The sequence below is a fragment of the Zeus faber genome (genome assembly GCF_960531495.2).
Source record: "Zeus faber genome assembly, chromosome: 1".
Lineage (NCBI taxonomy): Eukaryota > Metazoa > Chordata > Actinopteri > Zeiformes > Zeidae > Zeus > Zeus faber.
The window spans coordinates 46,306,178-46,326,581 of NC_137193.1; the positions used below are offsets into that span (position 1 = coordinate 46,306,178).

Genomic DNA, 20,404 nt, shown 5'->3' on the forward strand with positions numbered 1-20,404 from the left:
TGATCTGTCCTAGCAGAGACCCCACACATGCATCAAATTTGTCACTTTGATTTATTTTAAGGACATTTTGTGAAGTTTGGCCCTGAAAAACCCATTTACAATACATAGAACAAAAGGAAAATAAAGACATGTAAGACGAATGCACAGATGTCAGCAATAAATTACATTTTCTTTTGTTTTGTTTTTTATCTTTTCATCAGCCAGACATGTGGTGACATCATGTGTTTTTAATTATGCTTCTCAATGTGGTATCACTTGATAGTCATGTCTGCTGAGATCACTCATATATTTCTTCCCTTGATGACTAAGAGGTCGTCTGATTTACCCATGTAAACTCAGGTCTCAATTGTGGTCTAGGTCTCAGGCATCTGATCGGTATCAGTCATTGATTTCATATCAATGTTGGCTGAACCTATAATTCATCCTATACCTGGTGTATCAAATGTCCCTAACTCCCCAAAACAATGAGAGATCACAGATAATAGAGTTAACCTGGATCTTACCTCGTCACCTGAGTCCTTGTGTTGAAGTCCAGCGAGCGCATCGACTTCAGCACCTCGATGCAGCCCATGTACTGCACAGAAACACACCAAGAAAAATGATTTACCCAATACTGTTAACAGTTCAATAAAGTTTATCAGTGAATTTACACACAGTTGAGAATATCAAGATGTGGCACAAACCAGAGATCCAAGTTTTTTTCAAAGCAAGATATCGGCCACTTTTTGATTTACTTTCAATCCACCATCCACCAGACCGGAATGGAAGGTGACAAAGCACTACAGGACCCAGGCTTGAATTGAAAAACAGACCGTCAGTTGGAAATGCATCAAGGAATGTCAGTGCAGACAATAGGAACGTGGGTTGATCCTGTTGACCACACAGGCACAGAGTCTGTTTTCCAAGGAATTCTGAGTAAATAAGGCTCCATGCATTCAACATAAGGCCCGTCTACTTTTAGGACGGAGAGTATTGATGGATCTGGATATTTCAGAATGGGGGCAGAGGTGATACATTCTGTTTGAGTTTGGAAAATGCCTGGTCAGCCTGATGAGACCACTGGAGCCCTGAGGTTGGTCTTCAGGGTCTTCCACCCTGAGGAAGAGTTTCTGTCATCTGGTAATTGTCGGTTTTTGACCGGGAAAATCTGTCGAAGTCCAATATATTTAACTCTCTCCGGTCATAATGTACGGTGAATATAATTCCTTCCAAGCAAAAGTTGAATTTGTGCTGGGTGGATCATTTCGATAAAAAAAAGTCTGCAGATCTGTTCATTTGCGCGCTCGGCAATTTGCAACGGGAAGCCAATCAGTTTGGATGATCAAACGCTGATCTGAAAGCTTCACCTCTGACCAATCATGTTTGTCGATAGAACTAAGCCCCACATCCTCCCTCTTGGACAGGTTGCGCTTGTAAACAAACGCACAGGGAGCGGAGACAGCGGCAGCGTCTCGAACTCTGAGGAGAAACAGAAAGACGATGTGTCGTTGGGACACACACATCTGTAGTTTTCCATTGTTTTAATATTTAAGTTCTGACACAAAGCAGATGGTAAATATTCATTGTGCAAAATATGTCGACGGGATGTCTCGATGAAGACGGACAACACCCCAAACGTTATTATTTATTTAGACCTAATTCTAAATAATAATAATAATTTTGATTTGATCAAAATGTTATTTTAATGAAATGTTAACTAAAGCAACTGCACTTGTTACTTATTGTTCACGAACGGAAATTATTTGATTTCAAGTAGTAATATTCGTATTATTAATTAATAATTTTTTTAAATGGCGTTTACTGACGGGACTGATTTTATTTTGAATATTCAATAAAAAATATTATACATTTAGTACCTGCCTTGATGATGTCATTCTCTATATAGCCTGCTCATCAATTGTTTTTAAGCTCAATAAACACAGATAATATTTGACTGGAATCTCTCCCATTTGTCTGGGAAATTGAAATCTTCCAGGACATGTGGACCGGCACCAATTTTTTCTAATGGAAACTCTGGCCTACGAGTGATCTGCCTTCCACTTATCACGCAAGCATTTTTTTTTTAATTAAACAATTCAAGTACACTGAATCCCGTTTGATTAAGAAGCATTTGAGTGGGGATATAGTGTTGTGAGAAATGTGAGACAGGATAAACAGAACTGTCTCATGTAGGCCATTTAGTGTCCTCTGGCCAGCTGAGCGGCTTTCTAATGGCCATCAGGTTGGGGTGCTAATGGCGTCCTGACCACATTAACAGCACTAAGAGCTTCAAGGTAGAGGCAAACTGTGACTTCTCAGACCCCAGAGGTGCATGGATGTGTGTGTGTGTGTGTGTGTGTGTGTGTGTGTGTGTGTGTGTGTGTGTGTGTGTGTGTGTGTGTGTGTGTGTGTGTGTGTGTGTGTGTGTGTGTGCCTTTGCTTTCCTTTTGAAGTAAATAGTACATACTGTTAGGATATGAATATATTGCCGTGTGCTGATTCCCTTCCCAGAGACCTCATACCTCATAGACCCCTAGACCTCATTAAAATGTGTTGTTGCCAAAAAGAGTCACCCTCTACACGCACTAGTATGTAACACCAACCTTGATGTAGTCTAGTCCTTCTACATTAAAATTAAATTCAGTGCTGTATCGATTAACATCCTGTCCATCCTAATGGTTAAAGCTCAGTCAATGTCATATCAACACACTGTTTCCAAGACGTTTGCTGTTGTGACTACTTGAGATGAGCAGCTGCTAATCACACTCACATACACACACACACACACACACACACACACACACACACACACACACACACACACACACACACACATACAAACACACACACACACGTGGACACACTGCAAGCCATGGGTCTGAGCGCTTAATGAGACTTCTAACCACATTATGAGGCAGAGGGAAGTATTCCATCAGGGAAATTGTCTCTCTTGCTCTCTTTCTCTCCGTCAATGCCTCCATTGTCACAATCTCTCATGCGTCAAAGCAATGCATCACCTCGTCTCTCTTTCTATCCGCACAACTTATTCTCTTTTGGGCATAAATCCAAGAAACTATTCCTGTAAGCAGGGAATCAGGCTTTCCAAGAACTATTTTTCAGAAATCAAAGGATATGGGCATTAACATTTTCAACTGGTCATGTTAAATACGCCTTTCATGAAGGAAAGCATATTTATTACATTAGCTTATGTAGCCCGCATGAGTGAGTGCTGCGGAAAACATCTTGTGCCCAGTTTGTTATCTAATATCTGTTATCTAATGTCTGGCTCTCCCCTTTGTGCTAAGATGCAGAGCCAGACCAACGGCCAGGCAATCTGGCCTTTGGCAAAGGGGGCAAATAGATTAAATAATGCGTGGGTTTTTCTTATAATTGGAAGGGAACTGTGCAACAGTTAAATGCATTGGTGTCTATGTGGTGTGTGAAATTATAGCAACCTGGTTTTGGCTCTCTACTGTATAACCTGACGGTTGGCTGGGTACTGCAGGGGATAATTTGAGGGAGCAATGCAGTGTTGTGGCTGTCAGAGCTTTCAGACACAGATGCTGCTTAGGTTGTGCTTGGGGCTTCTTGCTATGACCGCCTGGGCACAGGGGGCAGCAGGACTACACTGTAATGTGTACATTTATGAGAAAAATAACAGAAATATTGCTGCTGATGGTGGCTGTGGAAAGAAAAAAGGCACAGCACAACGGTAATCTACTGTAGGTTTGAGGCGACTCATTGTGCTGCAATGCTCCTCGCTGCATAGATTCATCACAGCACGCCAATACAGTAGTTATTTTATGCATTATCTCACTCTAGCCATCTGCAAAGTTTTATACTGTTTTTGCAACAGACTGCAATGCTGATTGCATCGCTAATGAGCTAGAGTGCTAAAATATTAACAGTCTTCAGATGTGAGACTACCCCTACAACATGGAGGGGCTGATGTTATTGTAAGTCCAGGCAAGGTCGTATGATATGGAGACCATGATTTAAACTGACCCCTCCCAGATCCCGGTGAGCCAACCCTCATCATCTACATCACATGATGCAAATGACTGTGATTAAATGTAATTGAATATTTGAATGAATGGTGGCTGTGTAATGCCATTAGAGAGCTGCCTGGCCCTAAACTGGGTTAATCAAGGCCATGTCATTAGGGGGGGGGGGGTAGTGGGGGATCGCTGAGGGGGAGATCATTGCCACTGACATCAAGGAGTCTGTTTGGGATGCTAACCCTTCATGAGCGAAGGGAGATTCTGTTTTCACAACATAAAAGAGCACTTCTTCGTTCATAATCACTTTTATCTTTCAGTCGAGATCAGTGGCTTTATTTACTATCTTTGTAGAACTGATGTTATTCATGATCATAGAATGGAGGTTATATCTGCAAGACTTCACGTCAAAACGTCACAATGTGAATAATTAATATGAGGAATTAATTCAAGTATAAATCTCATGCCTATGGCTAGTATTGTATAAACTCACTCCAAACATGAATGCAAATTATCAAGCAGCCACACAAAGCATGCCACGCCCACCCACATCCTCATATCTCAGCTAGATTTAGAGTGTTTTTGAGCAATTGGATCATTTGGCTTTGATGATCTTAAGGATTCAACACATCACATTGTAGACCTACTGCACAGTGACTGCTATGCTTTTAACCTTAGCCTCCATTGCAATGCATGAAGCTATGTAAACAATATAGCAAAGTGACAATTTTCCGTATCGCTCTCAGGTGTAACCACGCACTTCATTGTTGTTCCGACTGGAGCCTGGGGCCTGTGAGCTGTGCTGACGCAGTCTCTCAACCGACCACGCCATGCTTTCTATTTAGATTACATTATGCATTCCTCAGTCTTCACCATATGGGCCGCATAACAAACTGCCTGACACTGTTGTCCTTTGTTTCCCACCTTAGTAGAGGAGCCTGCAAGGGAGGTAATCAATAATGTATAATCCATTTGTACCCTTTTGGTGCAGCTGTGCGCTGTTGCTGGGTCCTGCACAAGCACTAAGGTTTGACTATGAAAAAGTACTAACATTTGATGGTTGGTTTGAAAATCACAACACAAGTCTTTACAAGAGACAACCTTAAAAAAGAACATTGTGGAAAGAAACTGAACTAATTAATTATATACTTTCCGTTCATATGAGTACACAGAGGAAAAACAACAGGATGGAAGGTTGAAGGAGTGTGTTTGGACTCACTCTGACAATGTAGGAGGCCCCTGGTCCTGCAATCTTCTTGTCGGGATGCAGCCAGCCCTGCGAGGGCTTGTGGATGAAGCTGCCCTTCTGGTTGAAATCCTCTCCCCCTAGCCACATGCCTTCCACCCGGATCCTGCGACTTAATCCTGACCTGGAGTTGCTGGAGCCCCCCGGGCTCCCTGTGATGTCTGTGGCACCGAATCCGTGCCCCCCCGGAACGACCGAGCTCACCCCCCCTCGCTGACCCCGGATGGCCTGAAGGGAACAGGGGGTGACACACACAGGGTCACAGGAGTTAAGCACCGCAGCCAGACTGGCCACGGGGCCGCTGGCCAAAGTCGCACCACTGTGCCCGTGCGAGGATGAGGAGGAGCCCTGAGACGGAGCTGTCGCCGCCTTGCCCGAATCCTTGCTGGAGCTGGAGCTGGAGTTGGAGGGGCTCCGGCTGAGGAGGGAGTTGGAGAACTTCCACTGAGGCATCTTGGGGATGAGCATGCAGAAGGTCGTGGTGGCGTCCTGATCCCCATCCAGGCAGGGGGACTCAGCCAGAGCCGCTGCCCCAGCAGAAGAGGAGGACCTGGAGCTAGGGTCCAGGGGAGACAGAGGCAGGCTGGGGGTGGAGGAGGGGACCACCGGCGTGCCCACCACTTTGCCACTCATGGCTAAGCTCTGCATCAGGTCGTCGGAGGAGGTCACAGAGTCGTTGCGAAAGCGGTCATACTTTGGCTTTAGCAGCATGCCCCACAGGAGCCTCCTGGATCAGGGGCTGCGGGGGATAACTGACAGAGGATGGGGGGGAAGGGGAGGGGGAATGGTGCAGTGGTAGAAGGGGAAGATCTGCAGAGAAGACCCCCAGGGCAGACTCCTGTATCCGCCTCAATGTCGACTTAGTGCTATCCAGTCCTCTCCCGCTCACACACACACACACACACTCACCCACTCATATGCCACTCCTCTCTGCATCTGAGCTGGCCTGCTCCCGTTCGCTGCCTTGAGCTAGCTCGCTCCTCTGCTCCCCAACACACTCTCTCTCTCTCTGTCTCTCTGTCTCTCTCTCTCTCTCTCTCACTGGATGATGTCATTGTGTTATTGCTTGTCTTTTAGCCCTGCCCTGCCCAGCTGCTCTCAGATAGCGTTAGCTAAATCATATCTGCCGGGCCGCCCTCGACACACGCACATATCACTTGCACGAGAACATGCAAACACAATAAAGAGCTGGGATGCACCTATAAATGCAATTTTATTCAGGATGATAACACTGTATTTAGTTTCCTTGCATGAGCTGTCATCCTGGTGTTGAATGATCACCGTGAGATAAATGTTTATTGTTTCAGTGTTTGTGGAGACTCAGCAGCAGTTTAACCTACTTCATATGTCTCGTGTCAAGACATGTTTACTTGCATTAAATAGAGGGACTTAAATTTAAATAGGACATTTATTGAACTCCTTGCAGAATATACATCTCAGATCGGAAATATCTATAGTTTTGTAAAATATCACAACTTATTCTTTTTTTTTTAAACAGTGTAACCATTCGGAATATTCCCCTTTGGTTTTTATCAAGTAATAGTGTTCTTGAACTGATATAGAATGTTTTGGAATCAAATGTTTTATATATTTTATGTCAGTAGATCAAAACATCAGAGGTGGATCTGTAAAGGAATGTGCATCATTAGATAACATTTGAACCAAACACTATCCCCTCACAAAGGTCCTACATTCCAACATGATACAGTAGTTCCCCATACACACTATTAACAAAATCAGCATTGGTTTCGTGACTACCAGCATGAAGTCTAACATTTCAGAATGGCCCACTTCAAGGTCAAGTTTCAGAAAAAGATTGCGCAAAAAGAGTTAAGATCATTTGGTCGTCTTGTGTAAACTCTCGTCTGGACTTAATTTAAATAATGACTTGCTAAATTGTGACTAATTAAATTAAAAAAAAAAAGTCTGTCTTATGTTTAAAATATATTTTTTATTTCAAAAAGCAGTGTGGGATTTGGTGCCTTTAGATTGGTTGAAAATCTGTCAACAAGTACTGGAAGTTAGATTGGGTAAAGAGTGAGTGTGTGTGTGTGTGTGTGTGTGTGTGTGTGTGTGTGTGTGTGTGTGTGTGTGTGTGTGTGTGTGTGTGTGTGTGTGTGTGTGTGTGTGTGTGTATCTAGGCTTCTATATGTGCATAGAAACCAATGCCATTTACAGAAAACCACCCCGCTATACTGGTAAAAAACCAACGCCCCTGAAAACATCCACGCTTCCACCCCATCCCTTCTGCTGCTCTTCTCAAATCAACGCCCATGTCTTCCCAGCATCTCCCCAGAGAGCTATCCACCATCTTCTGGAAAGCAAAAGCCTTTTAGCTCCACACTCTGCCCTCCCTTCTTCTCTTTAATAATTCTAGCCGCTCTCTCTCTCTCTCTCTCTCTCTCTCTCTCTCTCTCTCTCTCTCTCTCTCTCTCTCTCTCTCTCTCTCTCTCTCTCTCTCTCTTTCACTCACTCCCTCTCTCAGACCCCACATAGGTAAAGTATGGCCAGGAACCAGCTGGATGCTCGGTGAAAAAAACATGAAGTGGGTTAAGCAGAGATTTGTCATGCACACCTTTAGAAAAAATCCACATGAAATCACCAACGCCGACCAACTCTCTATCTCTGTCTAGTCTAAATAACCTTCCTTAACGCAAGGTCAGATCCAGCATGCAGGAAGCAGAGCACAGAGTATTTACAGGAGTCTGACATCTGTAATTTATTGTGTCAAAAATATACATCTTTGCTGGGAGGAGTAAAGTCAGTTTTTTGGGGGAATTAGAACTAAAAGAAACTTGAAAATAGCACCGAAATAAAGCCAAGCCACGTGCTTTGGAAACAAGAGTTTGATGAAAGAAAATTGAGATTATAATTACAAAACAGTGTTTGCATGGTGAAATAGTCTAAGGAACAATTGTCTGTTTTTTTGAAGAGAAGTATATGAGTTGAGTGAATAATACCACAAAATTAGCCACAACTAAGTAAAATAACGGTAATTAATGAGCAATTCATGTCAATATATGAAATCGAATGTATCTGACGCCTAGAAAAACTTAAAATTAAGTTAAGTAAAGAGTAAACAATGAAGCATTTGAAAACTGTTTTCATAGATAAAAACAACAGCAACAACAACAACAACAACAACAACAAACATTGCATAAGTGATAATAGTAGTGTTGGCAGGAGACAGGTACCTGTAAACTCACAATATTAGACACCTCTGGGGAGGAAGAATATAGTAAAATCCAGTCATTTTTTGATTTTCTTTTTTTACAAATAACAAGAAATGATATAATAAATGGCTGAGTTGGAGAATCATTCCATGACAATAGTCAACATAAATCTAGAGAACGACCACATACACGGCAAACAAATAGCCACATGTCATGAAGATCAGCCAACTCCCTCCTCCGTACAACATCCAATCACCACATTCCCTTTTTGGGGAGAAGTTACTGATAAACCGGGTGTGACGATGTATTGACTGATGCATGAGATAACCGAGCGTCCCCTTTATGGATTAACACACATAGTCACGTACTGTCTGTGCTGCTCGTAAGAACAAGTCGTATAATGGAAAATATAAGAAATGAACACTGAGCTACTCCAAAACCAAAAATAACTTTGAAACTTTTGGAAATGTGTTCATACGCAATTCAGCACCACCACCAGCACCACCACCAGCACCACCACCACCACCACCAACAACAACAACAACAACAACAACCACAACTACAACAACTACAACAACTCCAACAACAACTACAATAACAACAACTACAACAACAACTACAACAACTACAACAACAACAACTACAACAACAACAACAAAAACAATTCCAACAATAACAACTCCAACAACAACAACTACAATAACAACCACAACAACAATAACAAAAACTACAACAACATCAACAAATACAATAACAACAACAACTACAACAACATCAACAATAACAACAACTACAACATCAACAATAACAACAACTACAACAACTACAACACAACCACAAAAACAACAACAAAAACAACTCCAACAATAACAACTACAACAACAAAAACTACAACAACTCCAACAACAACAACAACTCCAACAACAACAACCACAATAACAACAACAAAAACAACTCCAACAATAACAACTACAACAACTCCAACAACAACTACAATAACAACAACAACAACTACAACAACATCAACAATAACAACAACTACAACAACATCAACAATAAAAACAACTCCAACAACAACAACAACATCAACAATAACAACAACAAAAACAACTCCAGCAATAACAACTACAACAACTCCAACAACAACTACAATAACAACAACAACAACATCAACAACATCAACAATAACAACAATAACAACAACATCAACAATAACAACAACTCCAACAACAACAACCACAATAACAACAACAAAAACAACTCCAACAATAACAACTACAACAACTCCAACAACAACGACAACAACAACTCCAACAACAACAACATCAACAACAACAACAACTCCAACAACAACATCAACAATAACAACAAAAACTACAACAACAACTCCAACAACAACAACAACTCCAACAACAAAAACTACAACAACTCCAACAACAACAACATCAACAACAACAACTACAACAACAACAATAACAACTACAACAACAATAACAACTACAACATCAATAACAACAACAACAACAACAACAACTACAGTAACAAATAAAAAACTCATACACGTTGACTTTCAGCGTTCTACTACTTTAAACATAGTGACAACTGTCAATACAAACCCATCATCTGTACTCTCTGGAGGCTCAGTACGCAGCAGTGTGAACATTTGAGGTCATGCTCTGAGTGCACCTCCATTCATTACTTCAACAGGGATTCCAACACGGGGCTTAAAACCAAAGCACATGAAGACATCTGAGTTTTAAAGTGGAAATGGAAAGTTATACCCTGTTGTAAACGTACATTGGATGATATTATCAATATTACATATTCGTTTAATAGACAAATAATACACGCAATAGGATAATAAATGAACATTTTTCACCGTTTATCACCCAGGATCGACCATAAAGTACTCTGTGTTTACAGGCACCACCTGACGCCCCTCGGGAACATCGCCGCGGTGCGCGCGCGGCTCCTCCGCGAAAAACCCTTTTTGTCCTCGCGCGGCTCCCGTCGGGCACGCGGAAGGCGGGACCGTTAGATTTAAACCGAAATCAACGGCAGACGTCGACGCTCCTCCGGGCCCCGAACGTCGCGTCGCTCGTCTGGTGCCGTCGTACAGCGCTTTTGCTCGTAAAAAAAACAAAAACAAAAACAAAAGCAAAACACCGAGTTTCCTTGGAAAATGTCGAAAAAACAAATTTACTACTCCGACAAATACACCGACGAAGAGTTTGAATACAGGTAGGTTTGTGGACGGGAGCTGGTGAACTGGTTTCCAGACGTTTGTCGCGTCAATGGCGCTTGGCCGCTGATTAAGCTTCAGAGTTTCAGAAATTCGCACGGCAACAGGATCGTTGCAATGGCTGCTACCCATTACGTTGTTTATTCGTTTTGTTGTTAGTTTGTGGTAATGCCAATGTTGTCACGTCTGTGTACACGAGCTAAGAACTTCAAACTATTTTCTTCATTTCTATTTCTAAGTATGACCCATAATACTGGATGGAAGCAGACAAATAGAACAACATTCAAACCATTCCGGGCGTCGGACCTCATGAGGTTGTTGTAGCTTGTTTGTACAGCACATTTCACACACATGGGCAATTCAACGTGCTTGACATAAGGCATGGCTACGGACCAGGCTATGGACCTACAAGATTCAAGAGGTTTATTCGTCACATACATATACATACATATATGCAGTGAAATGTCAGTGCAACGCACCCGGTGATTACACACAATATGTTCTAGACTGAACACAATAGCTACCTAAGAATTTATACTTGACTAACTAACTGATTCCTAAAACGTAATGCAGTAAGTCGGATGCTATAGAATAAAATAAAATAAAATAAGAACTCAAGGATAATGCCTGGTGAGGGTACAGAATAGATAAAGGGAATAGGCTTATGTATATGGGATAGACTTGTGTATATGGGATAGGCTAATTATGTATATACAGATATGTGCATTAAAATGGCATGTGAATAAAGTGTAGAGGTAGTGTGATATATGCAGCAATACGGTTATACCGAACAACCCAGAACAGTGACACAGTATGTGGTACAGTATGCTACATACAGTACAGTAGGTAGTGGAGCCTATGTGTATGGCTCAGTTAGGACCCCTGGTGAGGTCAGCATTGACAGTTCTAATGGCTTGCGGGAAAAAGCTCTGGCTCAGTCTCTCTGATCTCGCTGTGTGACTGCGGAGGTGCTTGCCCGACCGCAGCTGGAACAGTCCGTTGTTGGGGTGGTGAGGATCCTTCATGATCCTGCGGGCTCTGCTACTACACCTCCTGGTGTATAAGTCCTGCAGGGAGGGGAGTGTAGTTCCAGTGGTACGTTCAGCTGAACGCAGGGAGTGATGTTGCCTGTCAGGATGCCCTCCACTGCTCCAGAGTAGAAGGACTTGAGGATCCTCACTGAGACCCAGAATTTCCTCAGCTGCCCGAGGTGGTAAAGACGCTGCCTCATCTTCCTCACCGGAGTGTGTTTGTAAAGTCTATGTTAAATCCTCTGTGATGTGGACTCCCAGGTATTTGAAGCTGCTCACCCTGTCGACAGAAGTCCCATTAATCGTCCTCGGTTGTAATCCACGCCTAAAGTCCACAATCAGCTCCTTAGTTTTTCTGACGTTCAGGTGTAGGCTGTTGTCCTGGCACCAGAGTGACAGGTCAGCCACCTCCTCGCGCTAGGCCTTCTCATCGCCCTCAATGATCAGAAAACGTTTTAGCCCTCTCACCTATCTTTTGTCTTGACTTTTCTTCCAGACATGTTGTGCTCCCAAAGCAGTTGTCTAAACTGGTGTCCTCGTCAACCCTGATGGCCGAGGACGAGTGGAGGGGTCTGGGGGTCCAGCAGAGCCAAGGCTGGATCCACTACATGATCCACAAACCAGGTGAGACCAGGACAGACCCCACATCTTTTACTTACTGAGTAACAACAAACTGTTCTGAAGATGTACGTTGACCAAAGAGGGTAATTACGTTGCAATCGGCAATTTAAGATTAGTGAGGTTTTTGTTGTTGTTTTTTACTTGTAGTTATCACTCATCACAATGGTGGAAGAAGAAATCAGATATTTTACTTAAGTAAAAGTACAAATAGACTGACACAGAATGACTCAAAGGGGAAAGTACCACGTTGACATTTCTATTATTGTGAGAAAGTCCTTGCTCTTCATTGTACTTGAAGTATTGAAAGTAAAAGTAATGTAATACAGCATCAAGTACTACTGTACCTTTTTTTCTGCAGATGAGTGCTCATGCATATCCTAATTATCTACTAAAAATAAATAAGTAAAGGTGGTGTCAGTAATTTACAAGGACATGGACCTAATCATTGATTTGGCTTGGATTTGATCAACATAAATATAAATCCAGAGAAAAATAAATAAATGAAGTAATGGGGCTGTATTAGAAATGTAGAAGAGTAAAGAGGAGTCTCTCAGAATACTGACATATATTATTTGTGTTTTTTACTCTTCAGAGCCACATATTCTACTATTCAGACGACCTCTTCCAAAGGATTGAGGGGGATTCCATCTTATTCTGTACTATTTCTGTTGATATGTAACTGTCTTTAGACCTGTCGTCTCTACCAAGTGCATCCCTTTATGCTTTGATGTGTAGTACAGTCCAAAGTCCTATTTGTTGTTTTTCATCTAAAAGCTTTCAGAGATTATGAAGCAAAAAGGAACTGAGAGCTGAGATGGAGTGCGGCCATCCGTACAGATGTCAAACAGTTATGCTGTGATTCACAAGCTTACAATAATATGAAGGTAGATGTTACCCTGTTAAAAAAAAAAAAAAAAAAAAAAAAAAAAAATCTCATTGTTTTATTACACATGATTTCTGATTGTTATATATACTGACAGGTCATAGCTTGAGGGTTCTGTTTTTTTATGAATCCAAGCATTCATGTTTTCCGAAAAGCCTTTTCTGGTCTTAAGCTCATTTTTCTTTAATAGTATTGTTATTGACTGCCTTTCATGTGCAATTATTGCTGCAAGGTATTTATGTTTATTTGAGGAGTGCTTTGTGACAACACAGAGAATAAAACAAAATGCTTATTTTACATGAAACGTTTGTAAATGGACATTATTTTGCTACTCAAATACACCATTATACTTGAATTCCCTTTCATGCTATTAATCACAATCCTAACCCTTTTATAAGAGCCTCATTTTGACTGATGTTCATTCAGTGAAATTGACGACCAAAGGAGTGACAAACTCTGAGTGTCTGATGCCCAGGGAGTAGGCTGGAGCCTGGGGTTTGGTGATGGTCACCCTCTCTGGATTGTGGGTTCCAGGGCCGGGTTTCCTGGTGGTGTCCCTGGGCAACATGTGCCGTCCCAGCATGGAGAATGCTGGCTGGCGGTGCAGATAAACACTGGGATCCGTGCTGTTGTACTTGCATGGCCCAGGACTCTTCGACAGGTCCTCAGACGGCCCCCCGGTCTTGTAAAAGCCTGACATGGTGTAGCTTGCGCTGGCTGGTTTGTTTGGGACTTGGGGACCGAGGAGTGAAGGGAGCGAATACCTGTTGGGGGCCGGTACTGGGTCCACGGTTCGGTAGCGAGTTCGGGACCCCATCGTGTAGGAGGGCGGCCTGCGTTGGGTGTTGCATGGGGGTGCAGATTCAGGGCTATATGCCCCTGGTCCAGGTGTCTGGAATACCACCTCTAGACAGCGGAACAAAATAATTATTTGCAAGCAGGAACCAATATTAAGTAGTAGTATATAGAGTGTTTTGTATTGAGAAATTCAGCCAACTCCAGCTGACTGAAGTACAAGAAGTGCTGTCAAAAAGAACATGGTCCCAAAAAGATACAGGAAGCTAATGAAGAATGACAAAGCAGGAATTTCATAAAAAATAATTTTCGATTCGATTTTTCCACATATGACATGTCACTGTATTGTATTGTATTGTCTTTGATTGTAAACTTACTTTGTGCTTTCATTCTGCCCAACATTGAGTATGCAGGGTTGCTGTCCCTTCCAAAACGAGTGATCTTTGCATCAACATAGTATCGAGGCCCAGGACTGTCGTCAACACTGTACACTATTTAAAAAAAATAAATAATAATAATAATAATGAGCAAACAGAAATCACTGCCTGCCTGAACTCATGAGGTTTACATTTCACCTATACACCTACACAAATACTGTACTGTATGTGCACCTGCAATGGCTATCGCAATAGGCGATCCTGACATGTTGTCTCCCCCTTATGGGTAAACATTGACATAACTCAGTTCCTGGAAAGGAACTCCTTTTTTTGGGGAGGGGGCTATAAGAGGTAATCTATTTAAAGAGATTAAATCATCAGCGAAATCTGTTGAGACCTAGAATTTTAATTTTGTCAAAAGTAGTCTTTTTGCAGTGGTTTTTTTTTTTTTTTTATTTGCATTACCAAGATAAGAGATGAAGTCATCAGACACATTCAGGCACGCACACACATACACACACACACTTTTATTCTGCCTGTATATATGTATTCATTGGCCTCACTGTTGTTGTTCATCCTGCCATGGAAGGAGTAGGCCGGGCTCGTCAGCTTGGTGAAATCATGGCCAATAAAACCAATGGTGGGTGGCAGCGCATAACGCCCAGGTCCAGGCCCTGGAGGTAAAAGAAACAGAAAGTTGAATTTACACACACATACACACACACACACACACACACACAAGCCATGGATGTTTATTACTTCTACACAAATGTGGGAATACGACTTCTTCGCTTGTGTGTAAGATACATTCAATGGGTTTCCATATACATGTACTGTATATGTATATATTAAAAAATAATAACTTTATATATATATATTTATATATATATATATATTTTTTTTTTATATAAGGTGAAATGCTCAAGATGGAATGTTTAAATAATCTTCAACATTTTCTGGTTCAAAAAGTTCTAATTTCTCAGTATAATTTAAAACTGGCAACCCATGCCCCTGGAGCTCTAGGTCTAAATGAGTGATTTACATTTGATTGGTACATGTCAGACATGTGGCTCAGAGCAGCAACTGATGTTCCTCGGCTACAGGAGGACAGTGCTGGAGGCAGAACTCGGCTCCCAGATACTGCATCACATTAGAATACTGGTGTTGGGAGGAACATCTACAAGCTGAGAGAGCTGGCTCTGAGCTCCGTGCGGCGCATGTTAAAACAGACTGAGCAAGTCTGCAGACCTTGAATTCAACTCTTTAAGTCTATGCTCTTAAAATAACAAATAAAGTCTGTGGCAACAGAACAGTTGACTTATAGTGCATTTGAATAGTTGAATGTTTCATTAGAAATATGTTGTGATTTATTAAGATTGTAGAACTTTACTTTGTGGGACTCACCTTTCTCTCTGCCTGCGATTATAGGACGCTTTTTCATCTCTTCACTCATGGCAAAATGGCTGAATTAAAGAATCCCAAAATGCACCAGGATATTCAGCAACACACAGATATTCATCAATTAAAAAGTGTTTGCATAAAAATACATAAAGTTTGCAAAGATCAACTTATAAAGACATGACAGCAACCAAAAAAGTATTCAGCTTTAACAGTCTTATTGTAGAGAAATGTCTTCTGAGGGTGGCTCCATTACTTCCAGTAGGAAGTAAGTTTACGGGAGCATTTTGAGCAGATAATCCTCCCTTCTTTCGAATCCACGTCCTTTTGATGATCACCCTTCAGACAACGTTATTAGAAAACCTCCAAGACCTAGTACCTGCCGCACCTCGCAGCTAAAACAAACACAAGACCAAGACGCCATCACTTTGCTTATTCCTTCAAAAATGATCAGGCGAGCTGCGCCATAAACCAGACGGTCGTGACAGCGAACATCATGTGCAGTTCAGTGGTTTGTTTGCAGCCGCTCCCAAGGCTTCTCTCACAGCGGAGCAGGAAGTGTGTGGGTGCACTCAGGTGGTGCTCGGACACAATGTCATCACTCCAATTCAGGCTGGTGTAATGCTAGCTCGCCCACAGTGATCCATGAAACCAAGATCCCCCCCCCCCATCCATTCTCTTTCACTCTCTGTTCATCGCAGCGTGGAGAGGTGACATCACTCTTTTAGCCAGAGAGAGAGCATCCTGCACAGTCTGTCCCGGGGAGCCAGGCCCCCTGCACCGCGGCCCCATTGTCCTTCAAACATCCTCCGTTCATTATCACTGTCGCTGATTCACAGTTGGGGGTGAATTGTTTTCAATTGATGATAAGAATAAATGGACAATTCAAAATTTCCCAGGGGACTTTGGGTGTTTTTAATGTAGAGTTATAGACACTGAGCTTTCCTGAGTTTTTCCAGCCCTTGCATCCCTGCTGGACTGCAGGGCCACATGGAGCACAGCATCGCCTGAATCTGAAAGGATCCGTTGATGTCATCAAATTTCCAATGTACCAAAAAGTGGAATAAGCCAGGAAACTGAAGCAGTGCGCTTCGGCTTTCTCATCCACTTTATTAAACCTCAAGGGCGAGCCGGCGGTTAATCCCCTTTTTAAGGACGAGTGCTGCCGGGTGCTCACGGGCCATAGCGACTGAGCGGCACGGACAGAAAACCAACATTAAACATTAATCATCTCCCCCGGGGTCGCACCTCAGGTAACCTAGAAACAAAGAAACACATGCAGACATATTGATGTGCACATAGAAACTGATACGGATGTATGCCAACATACACACTATGTACATATATAATAACCCCCCTTCATAAATATGTAACTATGCAGAGTCTATTAAAACAATATGACCACTACCGACTGAAATCATCTCCAGACATCACCGGCCTCTCAAAGGAAATGGAGCAACGCAGCTTCCATAAACAACTGAATGTGGATCTACCGGTTATATGCATCATTCTCCAACTCCAGATAAGGAAATGTCATCCATGCATCAAAGTAAAAAAAGGTGAAAGAAGTGAACGTTTTTCCCCCTCTTCACACGAAGCTGTCCCAGCAACACCACAAAGTCGATTTTATACAAACTTTATTCTGTTTTGTTTTTTTTTAAAAGCACTTCTGTTTATATGGATAGGGAATAATAACATTGTTCAAATTTGGTACATTTACACTAATTCCAAAAACTTCATTCTTAATTTTACACCGACTGCTTCACAAATCAAAATTTGACAAAGAAAAGAAAAAAAATAGCTTATGATCTGTACAATTATACCTTTGTTTGCTCGACAGTAACGTGACAAGGAACCGAAATATAGCTTCAGTGAAGATGTCTCGGTTATGTGTTGGTAGCTCGGTAGGATAATTTGAGAAAAATAAAAATAAAAAAAGCTTATATTTCTATAGAGCATATGAAAAGCATATGTCTTTTCCAGCAGGATATACGGATACTCATAGAACATCTCAATAATTGGGTTAAAGCTTGATTGGAAGGAAAAACTGATTTCATGAACGCGTACGCGCGCACACACACACACGCACACACACGCACACACACATGCACACACATACACATATGTAGCAGTAGGTGAAATATAGAAGATCATGACAAATAAATGGCGCATATATATATATATATATATATATATATATATATATATATATATATATATATATATATATATAAACATAAGCTCTAGCTACAAATAAATACCACAGATAGAAAATATAACAAAACGTTTCGCTTCCACTTGGGTGTAATCACAAACATAAATACTTGATTATTTTAACTAGTGATTATAAAGGCAGTACTGTAAGTAACAAAAGGGGCTATAGTGTCTATTAGTGACTAGGAGGGCTAGAAATATGACAGAAAAATGGAAATATACGGTTTGGAGGAACCGACACACCCAAACTGAAGCACACATGCGCACACATACGCACACATAGGCACACGCAGGCATGCACGCACGCAGCACGCAGGCAGGCAGGCAGGCAGGCAGGCAGGCAGGCAGGCACGCACGCACACACACACACACACACACACACACACACACATTCAAATCCGAAAACACACATGTTTTAGAAAGACACCCAAACACAACCCAGACCCTCTTGTCTTCCTCCAGTGGGCCGGCCAACTCTTGAATGTCTCAGCTCTCTCTCTCTCTCTCTCTCTCTCTCTCTCTCTCTCTCTCTCTCTCTCTCTCTCTCTTCTCTCTCTCTCTCTGCCCTCACTCTAACATATTCACAAATAATGTACAATTTGGAGGCTGGGGACGCACTGAAGCTGAAGCATTTCTGTGAAGGACAAGACGGAAAGACAGATATTGGTTACACAACAAAGTTTTGTAGTATTGCCCTAACTGAAATAATAATAATAATAATAATAATAATAATAATAATAATAATAATAAACATTATGTGAATACCACAATTCATACAGAAGTTCTCATCAAAGTGCAAATAAATAAATACAAAAAAACCCCCACACAAGCAATATATATATAAAGAAATTATATATATATATATAATTGTAAGATAATTTTAAAATAAATAAAGTTAAAACAATTGATTGAGCAAAGAGCAATTGTCGAAGGACCTACAAATGATTATTAAAATCTAAGTTAAAAAGGTATGTTTTCAGCTGGCACTTATTATGAAATTCAATGATGAAATGATGAATATTGTTATGATGATTTCCTACAGTATGTAAGTGCAGTAAAGAGTTATGTAAGTGCAGAAAAGAGTTATGTAAGTGCAGTAAAGAGTTATGTAAGTGCAGTAAAGAGTTCCTTATGCATGTAAAACTAGTTCCTCTGGATTCCAAAGGCATGAAAACATTCTACAGCTTCTATAGTGTAATTTAGAGGTAAATCTGGAGCAGGTCAGTTACTGATAAACCCATTGTATCACATTAATATTATATTTAACAGACTATCGTACTATTACCGTATTTTCACGACCATAAGGCGCACCGTACTAAAAGGCGCAGTCTCAGTTATGTGTGCCATTACTGTATTTAACACACACATAAGGCGCACCGGATTATAGGGCGCGGGTTTTATATACCGGTACATATCCTCTACTACGTTTAAATACCTCTACTGCGTATTTAAAAATAGAGCGGGAGCAAAACTGAGTATGTTTGTGCTTTATTCATGTATTTATTACAAAGTATTAATCAAACCCATCGAAGTCATCATCCTCTGTTTCTGAATTAAACAGCTGCGCTAAATCAGACATGCCAGTTTCCCCTTCTTCGCTGTCAGAGTCACTTTCCGTGCCGTGCGGCTCCTCGGAAATGATGCCGGCTTTTGCGAAAGCTCGAACAACAGTGCCAGCAGACACGTTAGCCCAAGCATCTACAATCCGTCCGCAAACTGTGGCGTAAGTTGCCCGGCGCTGCCTTCCACTTTTCGTGAAACTGTGGTCTCCGTCGGTCATCCATCGCTCCCACGCCGCTCGCAGCCTTACTTTGAACGGCCGGTTCACACCGATGTCGAGCGGTTGAAGTTCCTTTGTCAGACCTCCCGGAATAACAGCAAGCACAGCGTTCATTTGTTTCACCTTGTTTTTCACATCGGCTGTGAGATGGGCACGCATGGAGTCACAGATTAACAGCGATGGTGATGCGTGGAAAAAACCACCTGGTCTCCTTACATACACCTCCCTCAGCCACTCTTTCATCATCTCCTCATCCATCCAGCCCTTTTCATTTGCCTTAATAACGACTCCAGCTGGAAAAGTCTCTTTAGGCAAAGTCTTTCTCTTAAAAATCACCACAGGCGGCAGTTTCTGTCCATTTGCGTGGCAGCCAAGCACAACAGTAAACGACGCCTTTTCATACCCCGTTGTGCGTATCGCTACCGTGCTGGTCCCCTTCTTCTCCACCGTGTGATTCACCGGGATGTCGAAAGTGAGCGGCACCTCGTCCATGTTGGTGATGTAGCTTGGCTGGATGCGTTTGTCGGCGATGTGTTTGCTGCAGTAGGAGTGGAAGCTCGCCAGCTTTTCATTAATCCGCCGGACGCTGCTGCGCTACTGTAGTCCTGGTCCGGATGGAAAAATGGCACCGTTTCATAAAACGAAAGCACCACGACGGACCTCCTTG

The 20,404-nt window shown here is 41.9% G+C and overlaps 3 protein-coding genes across 3 annotated transcripts in view; 1 reads left to right on the forward strand and 2 right to left on the reverse strand.

The window, feature by feature from the left end:
- shc2 (SHC (Src homology 2 domain containing) transforming protein 2) overlaps nt 1-5,934 on the reverse strand; it is a gene marked incomplete at both ends in the record, with an annotated part of 31,380 nt that extends 25,446 nt beyond the window's left edge. The window contains 2 exons of the mRNA XM_080002989.1: nt 504-574; nt 5,197-5,934. Coding sequence (XP_079859115.1) covers nt 504-574; nt 5,197-5,934 — 809 coding nt within the window. The remainder of the gene's footprint in view (nt 1-503; nt 575-5,196) is intronic.
- A 4,531-nt stretch (nt 5,935-10,465) lies between these two features.
- cks2 (CDC28 protein kinase regulatory subunit 2) lies at nt 10,466-13,477 on the forward strand. Its single transcript, XM_080003787.1, has 3 exons — nt 10,466-10,637; nt 12,166-12,293; nt 12,883-13,477. Exons 1-3 carry the CDS (start codon nt 10,579-10,581, stop codon nt 12,924-12,926), a joined length of 231 nt encoding a protein of 76 aa, XP_079859913.1. The 5' UTR covers nt 10,466-10,578; the 3' UTR covers nt 12,927-13,477.
- Nucleotides 13,478-13,583: 106 nt separating this feature from the next.
- cimap1d (CIMAP1 family member D) lies at nt 13,584-15,798 on the reverse strand (the record flags this gene model as incomplete). Its single annotated transcript, XM_080003776.1, has 4 exons — nt 13,584-14,079; nt 14,346-14,459; nt 14,909-15,019; nt 15,750-15,798. The coding sequence occupies 4 exons, from the start codon at nt 15,796-15,798 to the stop codon at nt 13,592-13,594; spliced, it is 762 nt and encodes a 253-aa protein (XP_079859902.1). The 3' UTR covers nt 13,584-13,591.
- Between the last annotated feature and the right edge of the window lie 4,606 nt (nt 15,799-20,404).

What these genes read in the sequence shown, in the direction of transcription:
- cks2 (XM_080003787.1), top strand. Translation starts at nt 10,579, where the DNA reads ATGTCGAAAAAACAAATTTACTACTCCGACAAATACACCGACGAAGAG. An exon ending in GACGAAGAGTTTGAATACAG is followed by an intron (nt 10,638 to 12,165) that starts GTAGGTTTGTGG and finishes CTTTTCTTCCAG; the next exon opens with ACATGTTGTGCTCCCAAAGC. An exon ending in CTACATGATCCACAAACCAG is followed by an intron (nt 12,294 to 12,882) that starts GTGAGACCAGGA and finishes TTTACTCTTCAG; the next exon opens with AGCCACATATTCTACTATTC.